We start from the raw sequence: 20,634 nt of genomic DNA on the forward strand, positions 1-20,634 counted from the left end.
TGGTTTCAAGTTGAAAGGTATATGCATATACATATACATATGGGACAGGAACATGAAAAAAATGAATTTATTCCAGGTTTTAAATTTTTTAATTTTAATTTTTGTTTTGACAGTATATTGATATGTTAACAATGATAAAAAGAAAAATGAGGTTACTTTAATACACTTAATGATTTTCTATTTTACGGAGCCCTTGCAACACTTCAATATTTGTTTATTCATTAATTTATTCACTGAAAAAGCATTTCTTTAGTGCTTTAAACCTGCTAGAGATAATCAGAGATTTGTTTGACCAGAAAGTGTCATATCATACATCAATAAATACAACAGTTACTATATTTCATTGATGCTAAGAAGCCTTTTTTTTTTTTCCTATTTTAAAATCTCTGAAATTTGGAGACATCCTATAATTGTTGGTGTCTTTCAGTTATAATTGGCAGTACAGAATGTCTTACACTTGATAACATCTTAAAGTTGATGAAATATAGTACATTTTTAAACAATCACTGAATTTTAAGATTTTGAAGCAAGAACCACGTATAATTGATCTTGACATTTCCCTGTCACCCAGCATGAATCTTACTAAATACATTATATACTAATTAGTAAGGAAGCATTTCTCTTAAAACCGTAACTATAGATTTGAATCTTTGGATTCAATGAATTTAGAATGTTTTTAAAAATTATTATATGTAATTTTAATGCAGTACAGCCACAGTTCTTCCTTCCGCTGAATAGTTTAAACCTTACTGGCATTTTAATTACTCCTTTTTTATACTTTATTATTTCTTTTTAGCAATTACAATGTATCTTACTATTAGGAATTCTTGGGTTGAATTTTCATTTCTGATTTGCAGGTGGCTGAAGGGTGTGCTTGACTGATTAGGATGAACTGATTATAGTTTAAGATAAACTGATAAAGTGTAGCTAGTTTTCAATTATCCATCCTAATAGCATGGATAATTGTAATTTGCAAATGATCTCCAAGCCCTTTATTTATTTTATGGGAGATACTAATATGTAGCAAAGTTATATTGATTTGCATTTCTAAGCTTCATGTTTTCTCTTTAGAGGAGGTAATAATAAATACTGAAATGGCAAAAAAAAAAAAAGAAAAAAGAAAGAAAGAAAGAAAGAAAAAGGCAGCAATAGAGTATATATAAGAAAATTGAAAGGCCTGAATATCCACCAACTGGGTAATTGACCTGTGAGCAATAAAAAATTGGCTGTGATTTCATGCATTACTATTGAGCATTGTTTAGATTTAACTTTTGTTCACTACTGATTGAATTAAAGTTTGAGGCGAAATGCTCTATATCTCATTTCTTAACTCTCAACGGTTCAGTCGTCTCTCATTGTGAACTCATGAGATTCAGACATGATAAAACAATAATGAGAAGTTAAAAATCAGGGTTAGAAAAGAGTATGTATTTTAAACCTGCAGTCTTCTATAAGGGAGAAAAGCAATTATAAGAGTTTCGAGAATCAATAGAAATTGATGTTTTATACCAAAGAAAACTTAAGATCTTGAGTCCTGCCTCGCCACCATCACTATACAAATAAAAAGAAATCAATAGGCCTAGAAACATAAGCTATTAAACATTGACATCCAGCAACTATTTTTGATACTTAGGCATTGCTTAATATTTTGAGTCAGAAAAATGTGTGTTATTAAATAAGAAGTTGTATTTTTAATTTAAAAATGATTGTTTTTTCTTTAATTTCCAGATTTTTTATATACTTCATTTTGAAATAAGAATGTTAGGCATGGATTTAAAAAAAAATTCTGCATGTGATTTCTTACTAGTTACCTAGGAAGTTCTAAAGGTCCTTCCATTAAAAAGATAGGTAGTTCTATATTAAAAAAATTGTTAACAGACTTTGGTGAGGTTGTGTTTGACCAGTTTCCCGTCTCCTGAATAATCTCTTAGCTCCTATAGTAGGAGCTATAATTGAAGGATTTAGAAATGAGTACTGAAATGAGTATGGGAATTGTCAGAGCCAGTGAAGACAAGTTACTTATGGGACTCTGAAACTGAGCATGAGAAATTAGAACTTGAAGCTCAGTTTGGAGTTTTAAGGAAATTGTTACATTACTGAAGTAGTGAGATTTTATGGATCTCATATAGTGGTAAAATTGATTAGAATTTCCTGATACTCTCAGTAACAAAGTAACTTTTGTTGTCTTAGTGTATCAATTCCCCAGTTATAGACTTGTATGTTTCCTGTAATGAAGACATTCAAGACATACCCAGATCTTATGAAACCCACTAACAAGGTTTTGCAAGGAAGTCTTGCAAGGAAGAACACATTTTTTAAATGTTATAGCTGCCAGTGGATTATCATTATTTATGGTTGTTAACTATAAGGGGCCAGTTAGGCATAGTTCATAGCTGGCTTTCTATAATACCATTTCTCTCTATCCTTTTCAAAAAACAAATGTTAGAATTTCAGTGAATGAAAGTGATATGGGAACAACTTTGGATCAATTTTGATTCATTAAAGAGTCATTAACAAACTTATGTACTACATTATTAATAAATTACTTGACATGGTGTTATTGCTGTATACTGCTGTGTTGGGACATTGCTTGAGAACAATAGTTTCTTGATTTTCCTATAATGCATTCACTATGATGAGTAATCATGTACAGCAAATTATTTTTCTTGGCATTCTTTGTATCATGGATATCTTCTACTCTATAAAATGTGTATGATTATTCCTTTATGTAGAGTCAATGGGAAGTAAAGAGCAGAGAGAAGCTATAACCGAGTTCATCACAGCTCTTTTTTCATGGCAGGAAATAAACTTTTCTTTGCCATTTTGCATTTCAAGTATTTCCACTAAAAAACAAAACAAAAACCCACAAAAAAACCTCAAAGCTTCCAAACTAAGAACACAGTATTTACATGAAAAAACAGAGCCAAGTGGAGCAAAGGAGAGATTTTGGCTTTAAATAATAGTTAAAAAATCCTTACAGAGAAAATAAGAGAAATAATGAACTTATCTGGAGATGTGATTCTTTTTTTTTTTTTTTTTAAAGATTTTTTCTTTATTTATCTGACAGAGATCACAAGTAAGCAGAGAGGCAGGCAGAGAGAGAGGAGGAAGCAGGCTCCCTGCAGAGCAGAGAGCCCAGTGTGGGGCTCAATCCCAGGACCCTGGGATCATGACCCGAGCCGAAGGCAGAGGCTTAACCCACCGAGCCACTCAGGTTCCCCTGGAGATGTGATTCTTTTGTTCCACTCTTGGAATACCATTTCCTATCAGTGAAGCTCTTCCTCAGTTTGGTTTCATATCACCTGTCGGGGTTTAATTATATTTTTAAAGCCAGGAATGGCTTTAAAGATTATTTATAGGTCTCCCTCTTTCTTAGAGTTTTAGCAGTTGATTCATTGTAATGCTGTGAATGGTTTTATTTATCTTTGGATCTCAATACCTGGCATAAAACTTAGAAGGTAGTCTATAATTATTTGTTGAATTGGCTTAACTTAATCGGGGTTAATATTAGTTAAAAAACCATTAATAAATTCTGATAATTCTTAGAAATTTTAGCCTATAAATATCACTAGAAATTTTTTTTAAATTTATTCTTTTACCTTTTTTCTCTACCCAGATTTGCATCTGCTGGTGATGACGGAATTATAGTTGTGTGGAATGCCCAGGTGTGTATTAATTCTATGTGAATTGTGTAATAAAGACAGGACTGAGTAGATGAGTCTGCATTCATAAACACTATCTGGGTATATACCTGTATATAAGTATACTGAAACTAATTAATACTTGAAAAAGTCTACTTGGCCTGAGCCCATTTTAAATGGGGGTCAATATTTCATAATAGGGAAAGTTTTAATCTTACTGAACAAAATTTAAGTTTTCAGCAACTATGCACTGACTTTGAAAATGAATCAAGTGTTGATTTTTGTGGAAGATGGAATTTTTATTTCAAAATTGTGTGATAGCATAAATACAATATTTTTCTCATGTTTGACTTTAGTAGGAATGTAATAAAAGGCTAATTTTTTTCAAAAATATTTAAGACTTCACCAAATTTTTAAGGCTGATCTTTAGATATTCAAATTATTCTCTTTTGAAGCATTTATCTTCTCCCTGTTATTTGAATTGTTATCTGGTCTGACTCTGTCAGATCCTCATTTTTCAGTGGCTTTGCCAGTGATTAAAGCAGTTATTTAACATTGTGTTCACCATGTTCATGAAATCCTGCAACCTTGGAAGGGTTTGCAATTTGTGTTTTATTTATATTGGATCTTCATGTGTTTACTACTTGGAAAAATCAGTGAGAGACTGATAGCTGAAGACACTGGACAGATAGGAATAGATGCTGGTGTTAGAGATGGAGTGGAGACTGACTTTATGAGTGGTTGAACTACTCTGGGATGTGTACAGTATATGTATAGTGTTGGTGTTATGCTAACTTTTATTTCCTTCAACATTTTAGTTTTGGAGGTTTAGATAACAAATACTTGAGTAATGAGGCTCCTGATTTTTCCCCCAGATTAGTAACTGATATTTTTATGCTTAATTTACACAGTTCTTAAAACTACATGGTATGGTTTTAAGAATATCCCTTTAAAATTTCATGTAACTGGGTATTATATGCAGACAATGTATCGAGGAACACTACATCAAAAACTAATGATTTGTACTGTATGGTGACTAACAAAACATAATAAAAAATAAAATAAATTTCCATGTAAAAATATGCTAAAAATTAGTATTTTCTATTAGAAAATAATTATTTATGACCACTCTTTAGTACCTGTTTAGATTCTATTTGATTGCTTAAAGTTAAGTTGTAACGTCTAGGTAATTAAAAATAGAATTATGTATTTTGTATATGGTGATTCTTCTTAATGTTGTCATTTAAGATTATTTAAGTTATAAAAATGATATTAGCGTATTAAAATTTTTATTGGTATTTCAGACAGGAGAAAAACTTCTGGAACTTAATGGACACACTCAAAAGATAACAGCTCTTATTACATTTCCTTCCTTGGAAGCTTGTGAAGAAAAAAATCAACTGATCTTGACAGCTTCTGCTGATAGAACAGTTATTATATCCTTAAATCTGGAAGAAAATGAAATAGCTATAGTCACCCAAGGGACCAGTATATACATTATTAGTTTTTAGCCTTTGAGGGCTTGTCTGTACATTCATTTTAGCAAAAATGATTTTGCTCTAGTCTTCATAATACACATCTTAAAAGTGTTAGCCATCTGAAAAGTGTTAGACTGGAAATAGGTAAAGGCTTATTATTGATGAAAACCCCATGACTAAAGCTGTTTTTTCCAGAGTTACTATTATATTAAGTTACAGAAAATGGAGAATTTGGACTTAAAAGTACTTACTTATCTCAGTTTGCTTTCCAATTTAGAGAAACAAAGATGAGTTAGATTGGAGAATAATTCACATTTGTGTTTGTACAGTATTGTACAGCAAAAGAAGTGTAATGGCCCCAACCCATAAGAACCTTTTGAACATCTGAGCTTGGCAGAAAAGTGAATTACCATCTGCTCAGTGTTTAATATTTAGTATTTAAAAACGATTTTAAAAGAGTAAACTCCCCCCTCCCACCCTGGCCAACTTGTAGGTAAAAATTTAAGGTGTAACAAAATGGTAAAGTTTTGTAGAGAGCACTTATGTGTGCTAGGCATTGTTCTATTTAACATATATTACATATGTTTTTACATATATTCCATATACATATATAACGTGTTTAATTTTTATAATAAGTATTCTTATTCTCACTTCCAGAAAAGAAAAGAGAGGCACAGAGAGTTTGTCTTAGGTCATACAGCTATTCAAGGACAGATCGCAAGCAGTCTGACTGCAGGGTCAGAACTCTGAACCACTGTATAATACTGCCTTCATAAAATATTTTCCTTAAACAAATTTAGCCTTTAATATTTATATGAGGAATTAGATTTGCGAAGGCCTTGGCCAAATACTTAATTTTACTTTTTTTTTTAATTAAAAAAGGTATCAGAGATTAACTTTAAATAGTCTGTGCTTACCTGAGAATTCTGTTTAAATAGTTTGAAGCATGAGGGAAGTGAGTTTTGGAGTATGCCCAGAGGAGTAGGTGTTTTCCTGGGCTTCTTCAGAACCAAGACAGAGCTTATTATGCACTTTATTTTTTTGAAAGATTTTATTTATTTATTAGTGTGAGTGAGTGAGTGCCTGCAAACCTTACCATGAGAAGGAGTGAGGGGTGGAAAGAGAGGGAGAAGCAGACTCCCCTGATGAGCAAGGAGCCTGACCAGGGACTCAATCCCATGACCTGACTGAAGGTAGATGATTAACTGACTGAGCCATCCAGGTGCCCCATAACGCACTTTAAATGAGCTCATTAGCTCAAGTGATTTCTAGACAGATTGCTAATAGGTGAAAAAATTTCAAGGTAAGATTTACAGGAAGTAAAGTGTATTTTGTGATGACAGTGTTGCATAAGCAATATTACATAGGTTTGAGTCAGAGTAACTTTATTACTACTGTTCCATTGAGACAAATATTATTTTAGGGCCTAAACTTTTTGTTTGTTTTCAGTATCAGTATAATCTACAAAAACAGAATTTAAAATACTTTGTTTTTATTAGACCATTCCTAAGCTACTATAATCTTAGAGGCAATTATTAAGTGGCTGTTATAGTATGGAGATGAGTAGTTGAGACAGTGTCAATATGAACGTCACTTTAAAATGATGGTATAGAGACATTTTCTTCACTGATTTTCTTGTTAAAAATAATTTCAGGCTGCTTGAGCCTCCACTATTAATAAACTTTATTAATTAAATGTTGAAGATAAATTTTTAATTTTTGTCAAGTGAGTCTTAACTCTATTCATTTACGTGTGTGTGTGTGTATACCTGTATATATGTATATATATTTGTCTGCATGTTATAAATGTGTGCCCAAAGATGCTGCAAAATGTGTATGTTACCTTAGGAAATGGGGTGAAAAGTTGGAAAATTGTTATGCTCCTTAAGTCAAACTAACCTCGGATACTTAATGGAGGTCCTGTAATGGTTTTAAATATGTTTACAAGTAATACACTGTCACAGGGTTCTGTGAATTAGTAGAATAGTAGTAAGTCATGCCATGCATATTGAGGAGCTTTCAAGTGAGAATTAATGAAGTTGACAGTTTTGGGTATAAATACTTCATTCAATGTTTATTAGATTATGGTGGACAGTTTTAGAGAGTAAGTCTTAAAATTTAAACGCTTGTAAAAATATTTAATGCCTGCAAATACTCAGTATTCAGACCACTCATTTTGTTGACATTTTCACATAGTTTGATAGTAAAATTTGCCTCAAACTTATTTTAGGTTGTAAGCTTGCTATGCTGAGTTGATAACTTACTATATGATTTAATTTTATTAATGGCATAAATGATAAATATTTTATGCTTTACTTTAAGATTTTTCTACCTGAATGTGTAATATTCATAATTTAACTATTAGAAAAGTTATCTCCTAACTGAGATTTTAACCTTTTGTTTAGAAATTATTTCTTAACATAAGTTTACTTATGGGATTGTGATACCGGCAGACAGGTTCGGAAAGTATCCAGCTTCCAGTCTACTGTAAAGGTAAAATCTTGTGCATTATCTACTGGTAATAATGTTTTTCTTTTAGAAAAAATGTTTAATAAGTTATATGAAATTACTTTTGTTGGTTTTAGGAATTATTTCTTTCACACATACCTACAGTCATTTGATTGTTCAAAGACTGGATTTTTGAGAGCTTCTATATTAAATATTAGAATGTTTGAACTTAAAATTAGATACGGGAGTGAATATATAACAACATAAGGATAGTACCTAGTATGTTTCTTGTAGGTAATTTTAGGAAGATATGTTACTTGCAGAATGACTATTCCAATAGCTAGTCTTTTTTGTTTTGTTTTGTTTTTTGTATTTTGAACTAAAAACATGGATTTATTTGTCCCTCAGTCTCTGCTTTTATACGGTCATGAGGATGAGACAAATGAATTCCTTAGTTCCAGAGAAATGTTATGTGGCTCATAGGCTGCTACTATTAATTCCTTTCATTTTACAAACAAATATTAATTGGGGCTTATCACATGATATGAATTCTGCCCCATGTTGGAGAGGACCTTGTTACTTTGATTCCTACAGAAGTTACCTCGGATGTTCTTAGAAAATGCCACTCTTTTTCAATATTGTCAGCAAGTTTGAGGAACTGATCTTGTAAAATGTGATGTTTCCTTATTTGTTTTAAGGATAATTTGTCTTTACATTGGAGCTAACAATTTTTTTTTATGTTAAAAGAATTGCTTTGTGCCAGTAATCAAGGTATTTGATTTTTTTTCTTAAAAGGCATCATCTGTGGTAGCCATCTCATGCTACTATTGCTCTTTTTATTATCAATTTAGTAGAGTTTCTGAGGAGAAGAAAGTGTCCAGAAATACTTGTATCCAATTTAACCATGGACTGTATTTGAGCAAGTTAATAAAGTATTGATTTGATGAGAATTTCAAGGCTTTATTTGATCTGAAAAGGTGCTTTTTAAAAATTCCTTAAGAAATATCCCTGCCGTTTGATAGAGGTCGTAAGGTTTCAAATGAAAATACATGAACTGAAGGAATAGAGAATATTCAGAAGAAAAAGTTTGGTGTATTTTGGACAAATTCCTTTGGTGAACTGTTTATAGGAACTGATCATTAAGAGGTATCTTATTCCAGTGTGGTGAAAGTACTTTTTGAAGAGGTTTTACTGTAATGTTAGCTCGATGGTTGTTTTTACTCCTGCTGCGATCGTGTTTCACATAAGACACTGTGGAAAAATAGCATTTCACTCACCTTATTTCAGGGAATCAGTTGTCCTTGAAGAGATAATTTATCAAAATCAGATTCCTAATAAATATAAGAAATACTATTATTTTTTGAGTTATTAAAATTTTTATAAGTGTTCATATTAACAAGGAAAGGATGAAGTTGGCTTTTTTTTTTTTTTCTGTTGAGAGTATAAGTTGATGATATTCCTAGAAGGCAGTTTGACGTTATTAATGAAAATTTTAAAATGATTACATGAATTGACCCAGAGATTCTACTTATAGAGAACTCTTTAAAGGAAATTACAGAAAAAAAAAAAAACACCTTAGAGATTTATGAACAAAAATGTCTATTGAAGATATATTTTTTAAATGGTTGATTGGCAGTATCCTAAATGTCTTACAGGAAGATACTTAAATTACAGTAGATAAATATGCTAAAAATGGTATTTCAGAGAATTCATAAGGAGTTTGGAAAATCCTAATAAGATGTTAAGTGGCAAAAGAAGTATATTATCCTTAACAAAATACTAGCAAATCAACAACATATAAAGAGGATTATACACCATGACCAATTATCTTAGTTTGATTTGAAAAATCAATAACTGTAATATACCATAGTAAGAATAAAAGACAAAAAACCACGATCATCTGAGTAGATGCAGAGAAAGCATTTTATAGACTTCAGCATCCTCTCATGGTAAAAAAAATAGTCAACAAACTAAGAATAGAGAGAACTTTGCCAGCATAATAAAGGACATTTATGAAAACCCCAGAGCTGACACCATATTAATGGTGAAAGACTAACCGGAACTTTTCCCCCTGAGATCAGGAAGAAGACAAGGATGGCACTCTTGAGTGTTGTGGGCAATAAAAAAGAAATAAAAGGCATCCATATTGAAAAGGAAGAAATAAAACTGTATTTACAAGTGACATAATCTATATACTAGATCTTAAATTGATAACCAAAACTGTTAGAACCAATAAATGAATTTAGCAGTATACAGTAAAAATATACAATACAAAATTAATTGTATGTCTATACACTAGTAACGAACATCCAAAAATGAAATTAAGAAAAAAAAATTTAGAAAAACTAAGGAAATGAAATGAATTTACAGTAGCATCCAAAAGAATGAAATATATACAAACAAATTTAAAGAAGAAACAAGAGAGTTGCACATGAATAATTACAAAATACTTTTTGGAAGAAACTAAAGAAAATCTAAGGAACTGGAAAGTCATTCCATATTCATAAATTGAATTTATTATTGTTAAGATTATAGCAGTACCCAGAATGATTTATACATTGGACACCGTCTCCATCAAAATCCCAGCAGGCTTCCCTTCCCCTAAGAAATTGACAAGCTGATCCCTAAAATTCATACAGAAGTGCACGGGACCCCAGAATAGTTAAAACAGTTTTGCAAATAAAAAGCAAAGTTAAAAGATTCAAAGTTCCCAATGTCAAAATTTATTACAAAGCTATAGTAATTAGAACAGTGTGGTACTGGTTAAGGATGTCATACAGATCAATGGAATATAATTGAGAGTCCAGAAATAAAACCTCACATATTTGATCACTAGAGTTTTGACAAGGATGCCAAGACTTTTCAAAAAGAGCAAGAATAGTCTCTTCAACAAATAATGCCAGGTCAACTGGATGTCCACATGCAAAAAAAAAACCTGGGATCCCTGCCTCATGCCATATAAAAATTCAAAATGGATCAGAGATCATAAAAAAACCTGAAACTGTAAAAACTCTTAGAAGAAATATGGGAGAAAATATTTGTGATCTTGGATGACACCAAAAAAACAGTAGCAAAAAAAGTGATAAATTGCATTTCATCAAAATGAAAATAAATTGCATTTCATCAAAATTGCATTTCATCAAAAGTACAAATGCATTTATACTTCGAAGAATCCTATCAAGAATGTGAAAAGACAACCCATAGAATGGGAGAAAATATTTGCAAATCATATATCTAATAAGGAACTTGTATCCTGAATATATAAAGAACTCTTAAAACTCAACAATAAAAAGACAACCGAATTAAAAATAGGTAATGTGAAAGATTTCTCCAAACAATATATACAGATGGCCAGTAAGCATGTGAAAAGAAGCTCAACATCATTAAGTATTAGAGAAATGCAAGTCAAAACCATTATTTTTTTGCAATACTATTTCATATACACTAGATGGCTAATACCTGAGACAGGTAATAGTAAGTGTTGATAAGGAGACAGTCGGGAACCTTCATACTTTGCTGCTGGAATTGTAAAATGGTAAAGCCACCTTGAAAGTTGTTTGTTCATCAGAATGTTAAGCAGAGTTGTCATTTGGCTTAACAATCTCAGTCCTAGGTATTCCTATTTCATTGTCAAGAGATGAAAATTATGTCCACACAAAAACTTGTATGTGAATATTCATGGCAGCACTATATATAACACAAAACTAGTATAAATGTCCACCAACTAAGGATAGGTAAGTATGCTGTATCCATACAGTGGAATATTATTTGGCAAAAAAGGGAACAAAGTATATTATTAAATATTGATTCTTAAATATTAAATACTGAATTATTAAACATTACAAAATTAGGGTAGGAACTTTTGAAATATAAACTACATTATTTTCAACCCTTTTTATTCCAGCAGCTTTAAAAGCAACCCTACCCTCTGCTTAGACAAGACTACCAGAACCTTTTCTTTTTTATTTTTCTGTCACTCTTATCCTTGCACTCACTCAGAGTCATGTGTGGGCAGAGTACAACTAAAGGTGTGGACTTTAAAGTACTATTCAAGTTAAAGGACTTCTGTAGACTTGAAAAACTCATTTTCCCAAGTTAAGAATTAGGAGATACTAATTTGAGAATTACACAAAAACTAAGGTCATATTCCATTTTTATTTTTTAAGGAAGTTTATTTAAGCCTTGTGTATTAATTATCTATTACTGAGTATCAAATTACCTCAAAACTTTGTTGCTTGAAACAATAAATATTACCTCACAGTATTAGTGGTCAGGAATAAATAGAAGCTGAGCTAAGTAGTGTTGGCTCCATGTGTATTATGAAGTTGCTGTCACCTAAAGGCTTGAGTGGAGTTGGAGGTTCATGTGCTTGGTGAGGTAATGCTGGCTGTTGTCCAGAGGTCTCAGTGTTTTGCACATTCATCTTTCTCCATATGGCTGCTTTCTGTGTGTTCACCCTAGAGTGAGTGATCCAAGAAAGAGCTAGGAGGAAACCACCATGTCTTTTATGATGTAGTCTGGTAAGTCACACACCATCCCTTCTGCCACCTTCTATTTGTTGAAGCTAGTCACTTAGGAAAGCCTGCATTCAAGGGTGACTTAAGCTTCACCCCTTAAGAGAATGGTAGCAAAGAACTTGTGGATATATTTGAAAACAACCAGTGAATGCTTGAAATTCTAAACTGATTTACATTTCACATGAATTTTGCAGTGTTTAATTGTTCTTCAGAGGCTAGATATTTGGCTCTCTGGTGGGAATGACCTATGTGTGTGGAACCAAAAATTAGATCTCCTGTGTAAGACCAGTCATCTTTCTGATACAGGTAAGAAAACAAATCAGAGTAATTATGAACCATGATTGATAAGCTTTAAAAGATATAATGAATCTTCAAAGAGACTTTCTATGAATACAAAGGTTAATATAAGGGATTTCTCTTTTCAATTCTGAATATTTCCTGTAACTGTGTTTCTCCAATTCAGGTCCATGGTTGTGCAAAATCCAATTCTGTCCCAAATTGGAGGGAGAAGACCCCGCCTACCCTCTTTTGGCCTTCCCTTCCCTTCCATTCTTTTTTTTTTCTTTTTTTTTTCTTTTTAAAATTTCTTTTCAGTGTTCCAGAATTCATTGGTTTTGTTTTTTTTATTTATTTTTATTTTTTATTTCTTTTCAGCCTAACAGTATTCATTGTTTTTGCACCACACCCAGTCCTCCATGCAATCGGTGCCCTCTCTAATACCCACCACCTGGTTCCCCCAACCTCCCACCCCCCCCCCTTCAAAACCCTCAGATTGTTTTTTAGAGTCCATAGTCTCTCATGGTTCACCTCCCCTTCCAATTTCCCTCAACTCCCTTCTCCTCTCCATCTCCCCTTGTCCTCCATGTTATTTGTTATGCTTCACAAATAAGTGAAACCATATGACAATTGACTCTCTCTGCTTGACTTAACTTCACTCAGCATAATCTCTTCCAGTCCCGTCCATGTTGCTACAAAAGTTGGGTATTCATCCTTTCTGATGGAAGCATAATACTCCATAGTGTATATGGACCACATCTTCCTTATCCATTCGTCCGTTGAAGGGCATCTTGGTTCTTTCCACAGTTTGGCGACCGTGGCCATTGCTGCTGTAAACATTGGGGTACAGATGGCCCTTCTTTTCACTACATCTGTATCTTTGGGGTAAATACCCAGTAGTGCAATTGCAGGGTCATAGGGAAGCTCTATTTTTAATTTCTTAAGGAATCTCCACACTGTTTTCCAAAGTGGCTGCACCAACTTGCATTCCCACCAACAGTGTAAGAGGTTCCCCTTTCTCCACATCCTCTCCAACACATGTTGTTGCCTGTCTTGCTAATTTTGGCCATTCTAACTGGTATAAGGTGGTATCTCAATGTGGTTTTAATTTGAATCTCCATGATGGCTAGTGATGAACATTTTTTCATGTATCTGATAGCCATTTGTATGTCTTGATTGGAGAAGTGTCTGTTCATATCTTCTGCCCATTTTTTCATATGATTGTTTTGTGTGTGTTTAGTTTGAGGAGTTCTTTATAGATCCTGGATATCAGTCTTTTGTCTGTACTGTCATTTGCAAATATCTTCTCCCATTCTGTGGGTTGCCTCTTTGTTTTGTTCACTGTTTCCTTTGCTGTGCAGAAGCTTTTGATCTTGATGAAGTCCCAAAAATTCATCTTCACTTTTGTTTCCTTTGCCTTTGGAGACATATCTTGAAAAAAGTTGCTTTGGCTGATATCGAAGAGGTTACTGCCTATGTTCTCCTCTAGGATTCTGATGGAGACCTCTCACGTTGAGGTCTTTTATCCATTTTGAGTTTATCTTTGTGTACGGTGTAAGAGAATGGTTGAGTTTCATTCTTCTACATAGAGTTGTCCAGTTTTCCCAGCACCATTTATTGAAGAGACTGTCTTTTTTCCATGTATAGTTTTTCCTGCTTTGTTGAAGATTATTTGACCATAGAGTTGAGGGTCCATATCTGGGCTCTCTACTCTGTTACACTGGTCTGTGTGTCTGTTTTTATGCCAGTATCCTGCTGTCTTGGTGATCACAGCTTTGTAGTAAAACTTGAAATCAGGTAACATGATGCCTCCAGTTTTATTTTTGTTTTTCAACATTTCCTTAGCGATTCGGGGTCTCTTCTGATTCCATACAAATTTTAGGATTATTTGCTCCAACTCTTTGAAAAATACCGATGGAATTTTGATCAGAATGGCATTAAAAGTATAGATTGCTCTAGGCAGTATAGACATTTTAACAATGCTTATTCTTCCGATCCAAGAGCATGGAATGGTCTTCCATCTTTTTGTGTCTTCTTCAATTTCTTTCATGAGTGTTCTGTAGTTCCTCAAGTACAGATCCTTTATCTCTTTGGTTAGGTTTATTCCCAAGTATCTTATGGTTCTTGGTGCTATAGTAAATGGAATTGATTCTCTAATTTCCCTTTCTGTATTTTCATTGTTAGTGTATAAGAAAGCCACTGATTTCTGTACATTGATTTTGTATCCTGCCACGTTGCAGAATTGCTGTATGAGTTCTAGTAGTTTGGGGGTGGAGTCTTTTGGGTTTTCCATATAAAGAATCATGTCATCTGTGAAGAGAGAGAGTTTGACTTCTTCATTGCCGATTTGGATACCTTTTATTTCTCTTTGTTGTCTGATTGCTGTTGCTAGGACTTCTAATACTATGTTGAACAAGAGTGGTGAGAGTGGGCATCCTTGTCGTGTTCCTGATCTCAACGGGAAGGCTGCAAGCTTTTTCCCATTGAGAATGATATTTGCTGTGGGTCTTTCATAGATGGATTTTATGAAGTTCAGGAATGTTTCCTCTATCCCTATACTTTGAAGTGTTTTATTCAGGAACGGATGCTGGATTTTGTCAAATGCTTTTTCTGCATTGATTGAGAGGACCATGTGCTTCTTTTCTCTTCTCTTACTGATTTGTTCTATCACATTGATTGATTTGCGAATGTTGAACCATCCTTGTAGCCCAGGGATGAATCCCACCTGGTCATGGTGGATAATCTTTTTAATGTGCTGTTGGATCCTGTTTGCTAGGATCTTGTTGAGAATCTTGGCATCCATATTCATCAGTGATAATGGTCTGAAATTCTCCTTTTTGGTAGGGTCTTTGCCTGGTTTAGGGATCAGGGTAGCTGGCTTCATAGAAAGAGTCTGGAAGTTCTCCTTCTGCTTCAATTTTTTGAAACAGCTTCAGGAGAATAAGTGTTATTTCTTCTTTGAAAGTTTGGTGGAATTCCCCAGGGAATCCATCAGGTCCTGGGCTCTTTGTTTTTGGGGAGGTTTGTGATCACTGCTTTAATCTTGTTACTACAGAATTTATTGTTTATGCACCACACCCAGTGCTTCATGCAATACATGCCCTCCTTACGGGTTCACCCATTCTAACAGCATTTCTCAAAAGTGATCAAGGAAAACCTTTTCATATATGCTCTTGGGCTCTGTTCCTAAACTGAGTTTGATGAGCACATTGACAGGTGGAATTAAACCCTTTTGACTTTTTAATAGCATTTCCTTCTTTGTGAGGTTAATGGACTTTGAATAGATTCCAAAGGATAATTTCATTTTACAATTGGTTTTGCTATAAAGTTCATACATTCTGCAAACTTACTAATGAAATTCTGTTTTCTCAGAATTTGGGTGATATTTGGTTTTAACCAAACTCAAGAAAATCATTTTTGACTTCTGATACCAAGGATCTTAAAAAATAAAACTAAAAACTCTCCAGAGTAAAAATACTTAAGTACAAATGAGTAAATTTGAGTAATAACTTTGAAGTCATGTGATAACACTGTTAACTACGTTTCCCATGGACACTGTAGAAAGAACATTATTAAGCATATTGAAGTTTTAAAGGTAGCAGGAGCCCTGTGAATTGTATTTACAGTTCACATTTGGAACTAACTCATTTTCACAGATACTATAAAATAGCATAAAACTAATAAGATGTCTTAGCAAAACTAAATCAAATACCGTTCTAGGATTTACAATTTTACCTTTCCATTGAATGTTTGATGCCTCGTAATGTTGGTGGTATCTAGATTGTATTTTTTTATTTCCTATTCTCATATGAGTTATATCTCTTTATTTACATGTATATTTTCCTTTGTGTTTCTTACACTAGCCTGTGGCTACCTGTGAATTTTACTCCATGAAAATTATTATTAACTATGTTGTGAAATACTGAAGTCAGGGCTAACAAGAATGTTTTGTATGTTAGTGTAAGGAACCATCTATTATTGTAGTCTCCCTGTCTTTTGCAAGTTATCTTTGAGAACTGCTAAGTAATCACAGTATTGCCCTATTTATCAGTCTCAAGAGATAGTGGAATCCTTTGAGAAAATCTTTTAGAGATGTTTGAGAAGACCATAGGGTACCAACAGTGAGCTTTTTGTGATTTGGGTTTTCCACATTACAGGATGCCATTGAATTAGCAATGCTCTTAGATCTTTAGCTCAGGAAGCTCCTTTCATAAGCCTTGCTTGATTTTAGGCTAGTAGGGCTTCTGTGGGCAGTTACTTTGTATTTGGAAATAAGCAAAGGTAGTCCTAGTACAATGCAATGGAAAGAACCTAGAGCGCACGATATCTTTTGTCTTTCAAAAGCAGTGTGTTCTGTGATTTGTGTATTAAGTTGCTGTTTCTAGATTGCTGAGTTTCCAGTGTTTTCATTGTTTGATAAAAAATTTTTTTATTTTAGTATAATTGACATAATGTTACATTAGTTTCAGGTGAATAGCATAGTGATTCAACAATTATATGTTACACTGTGCTCACCACAAGTGTAGCTACTACCATTTGTACAGCCACTGTACAGTGTTAATATAATACCACTGACTATATTCCTTGTGCTGTACGTTTTGCTCCTGTGACATTGTTTAAACAAGCTGTTTTCTGCATCTAGAATTCTCCTCTTACACCTCTTCCTCTGCTCGCCTGTCTTCTCCACTTCTTTGGTTTGTACCAGTGCTCCCCCTGTCTCTTCCTCCACTATCCCCTCATCCTCCTTGAACATGGAAAAATACAAAGTGTACTATCAAAACAACCCTACATGAAGAAAAGATTTAGGTTAGAAATACTCCCCATATCTCAAAAGTGCTAGTTTTTTGATGGGTGGTAAGTTAAAGCAACTGAGTAGAATATTTTCAAATTTGTGTATATTATAAATCACATATATATTTGTGTGTGTGTATATGTGTATATAGGTATAAATTACATATATTTCATAATGGAAAATTAACTTTAATTAAAAGGTTTTTTTACTAACTCAAAGTGGTTCTGAATCTAATATAATTCTTTAATTCTTGCTGACAAAGTAATAATTTTAATGTCTTTATGAAAGTTAAGATTACCCTAAGATCTTTTCATGATTCAACTATAAAAAAATACTCAAAACTCTTACTTTTACAGTAATACAAGAATTTTGTGAATGTACTAATTGATTAATAACATGCTATTTAAAGGCCATATTCTTAGCTGTTGATTATTGTGACTTAATTCATTTACTGCCAGGGAGCCTGCTCAGGCTTTTTAAATTTACATTGAGGAAAATGCCAGCTTTACATCTTATTTGAGCTACCCATCTTGTGAGTGATACCGGTGATTATCTTAAGGGATCCCTGGTAAAAATGTTGACCACAATGGTAAAAATATTCAAAGAGCATATTCTGCCCTTAGTAATACTATCAGTGTCTTCTGTAGGTCTGACATACGTTTTGAAGGATCATTTTCCATGTGTAGGTAAGCACGGAAGTGTGGTGTAGCAGACTGTGTAAGCTTTATTGTTTCCATCCCCTTTCTGGGAAGTGACTGACATAAATCTTAGAATGTTTTCATTTTTTATGTCATTCTTGAAGAAAATAATTGGACCTTTGTTTTATATATTTTTTAAGGGATCAGTGCTTTGATTGAAATACCTAAGAACTGTGTTGTGGCAGCAGTTGGCAAAGAACTGAGTGAGTAGGACTCTTTATGTAATTTTTTTAAAAAATTAAAACTAAACTTGTATACATATTTCGGAAAGACAAGTATTTAATTTAGGGGACATCTCCCCCTGCCCCAGTGTTGGCCTGGTTTCATTGTTGAAGTGATGTGGAGAAGGAGACATTTTCAAGACGTTAGGTCAGTTTTTGTTCTGTGCTTGATCTAACCTCGTCAAGTAGGGGCAGGGTAACCCTATGTCTGATGCCACAGAAGGCTACTTACATTCCATAGTCCTCTCTGTAGTTGATCCGCAGCCATATATTTAGCAAACATTTTAACTACATAAAACAGCTATCCCGTGCTTGAGTTGGATGGTTGGAGGATGTTCTTTGTGGGAATTTACTGAAGCAGCCACTATCACATTTTTGCCTCAGGAAGCCAGTGGGGCCCATTTTCTTGGGAGGAATTATACCATTTCCTTCAGAGTAGTAGGGGACCTTCAGAGCAGAGGGAGGGAGATTGGCAAGAGGAATTCTGTAAATGTATTAATTGATTATAAATCTGCTGTTTGAAGGCCACTTAACTGTTGACTGTTGGCTCTTTTAGTGCCAGGAGCCCACAGTAAGAAAAGCCTTTTGTGCCCACTGCCTTTTGAATGGAATTGGGGTGCCGAGAAGTGATAGAGTAAGCAGGCTGCTTAAAGGCTGCTTATTTTCTACAAGAATTTTTCTTTATTTCTTTTTTTTTTTTTTTTTTTAAGATTTTATTTATTTATTTGACAGAGAGAGATCACAAATAGGCAAAGAGGCAGGCAGAGAGAGAGAAGAGGAAGCAGGCTCCCTGCTGAGCAGAGAGCCCGATGCGGGACTCCATCCCAGGACCCTGAGATCATGACCTGAGCCGAAGGCAGCGGCTTAACCCACTGAGCCACCCAGGCGCCCGTCTACAAGAATTTTTCTAATGTATCCCAGAGGGCATTTGATGTTGCAGCCAACCTGCTCTTTTTTCAACTGACCTGTCCTTGTGTCATCATGTCAGAGAAGTAATTTTCCAGACCCTATGCTTATCCTTTCTTTCCATACAATAAGTTTCAAAAGATACTATAACTCTGTTTAGTTTTTTCTTTTCCTTGCAGAAATGCAGTTTTCCTACATTTTTGATGGTGCGGGAAACCTGCATAGCTTTTCTCTGCCTTTCTCCTCCTGTAGCCAGCCAATCACTTTGAGTTTTGCTGATTTTACTGCCTAACTCAGTGGTTCTCAGATTTTACTCAGATTTTACTCAGACCTGGAGTGCCTGCTAAGAGCAGGTCTGGAGTGGGGCCTGAGCTTCTGCATTTCTGACACGTGTTTTGGTGCTGCTGAGTTTGTTGGCTGGCGGGCATACTCTGAGGACCTGCTGCTCTAACTATTTTGATCCTCTTCTTTCGGTTTCACTACTGCTGCTCTGTTCAGGCTCTCCTTTCCCCTCTTGCCTGTTCTGTTTTGCTAGTCTCCTAACCTGCCTTCTTTCCTCTCCTCTGCTGTAGTACTTCTCCAGTGCCTTGTCCTCCTCTAGTTTAGGGCTGCTCAGATGTATTTTCCAGGAGGTGCCGGAGAGAATCTCTCTAAAGGCAGGCTGATCCCTTGATTAAAGCCTTCAGTGGCTCCTGTTGCCTACAGCGGTCATTTCTACACTCTTAAATTTCTAACTAGTACAAAAGTATTTTGCTTAGTAAAAACATTAGAAGCAAGAACAAGAAAACTATCATTTACCACCCTCTTTTTGTAAAATTGTTTTTTAACAAAAAAGTCTGAACAACATGATCTCAGCAAAGAATAGGTTTTATTCAGAAAATAAGTTGTAAAAAATATGAAATCTTAAAAATAAGGTTCTGCATTTTGTTAGTTTTAGCATAAAAGATAATGCTATTTTTCCTTACATAAAAATAAAGGGCCATGAGTTCAAGTCCTGCATTGGGCTCCAAGATGGGTATGGAGCCTACTTAAAAATAAATAGATAAATAAGTAAAAAAATACAATAAAAATAAATTTCATTCTCATAAATAGATTATCTTTTTTATTTCTAAGACCCAATTTGTGCCCATTTCTTGGGTTTAAATGTTCCATATCAATTTCTTTTTTCTGTGTGAGGACATGCTCCTTTCAACAGGAAATATAATTTCTTTATTTTTTTTATTTAAGATTTTATTTGTTTACTATTATGTGTATGCATGAGTGAAGGGGAGGGGCAGAGAGGAAGGGAGCGGGAGAGGATCAACCAGGGCTCTGTCTCAAAACCTTGAGACCATAACCTGAGCTGAAACCAAGAGTTAGATGCTTAACTGAATGAGCCACCCAGGAGCCCCTTCAGTAGGAAATAAATTTTCTGAGTTCCCTGTGTGTGTCAGTGATTTTGAGGCTTTGCTAGCTAAGCAAGGCTGTCAGCTCAGAGACTTCATCTTGGTTTAGAAGACCAGGCTATTTTTTTTCTTAACCATTTTTTAGAATTGACTATTGCTTCCCTTTTGTCTTTGGATCTAATTTATATTTGTTTTATTTCCTTGAACTTATTACATAGATGACCCTTTGAATACTTGCCTGAAGTGTTTGACATTATATTTAGGAGTTGGTAG

The 20,634-nt window shown here is 34.1% G+C and overlaps 1 protein-coding gene across 1 annotated transcript in view; it reads left to right on the top strand.

Moving 5' to 3' along the window:
* Positions 1 to 20,634, top strand: part of WDR41 (WD repeat domain 41) — a 44,612-nt gene that overhangs the window by 10,541 nt on the left and 13,437 nt on the right. The window contains exons 3-7 of the mRNA XM_032335910.1: positions 3,617 to 3,665; positions 4,946 to 5,077; positions 7,549 to 7,611; positions 12,278 to 12,389; positions 17,990 to 18,052. Of these exons, the coding sequence (XP_032191801.1) occupies positions 3,617 to 3,665; positions 4,946 to 5,077; positions 7,549 to 7,611; positions 12,278 to 12,389; positions 17,990 to 18,052 (419 nt within the window). The remainder of the gene's footprint in view (positions 1 to 3,616; positions 3,666 to 4,945; positions 5,078 to 7,548; positions 7,612 to 12,277; positions 12,390 to 17,989; positions 18,053 to 20,634) is intronic.

The sequence above is a fragment of the Mustela erminea genome, chromosome 3 (assembly GCF_009829155.1).
Source record: "Mustela erminea isolate mMusErm1 chromosome 3, mMusErm1.Pri, whole genome shotgun sequence".
NCBI lineage: Eukaryota > Metazoa > Chordata > Mammalia > Carnivora > Mustelidae > Mustela > Mustela erminea.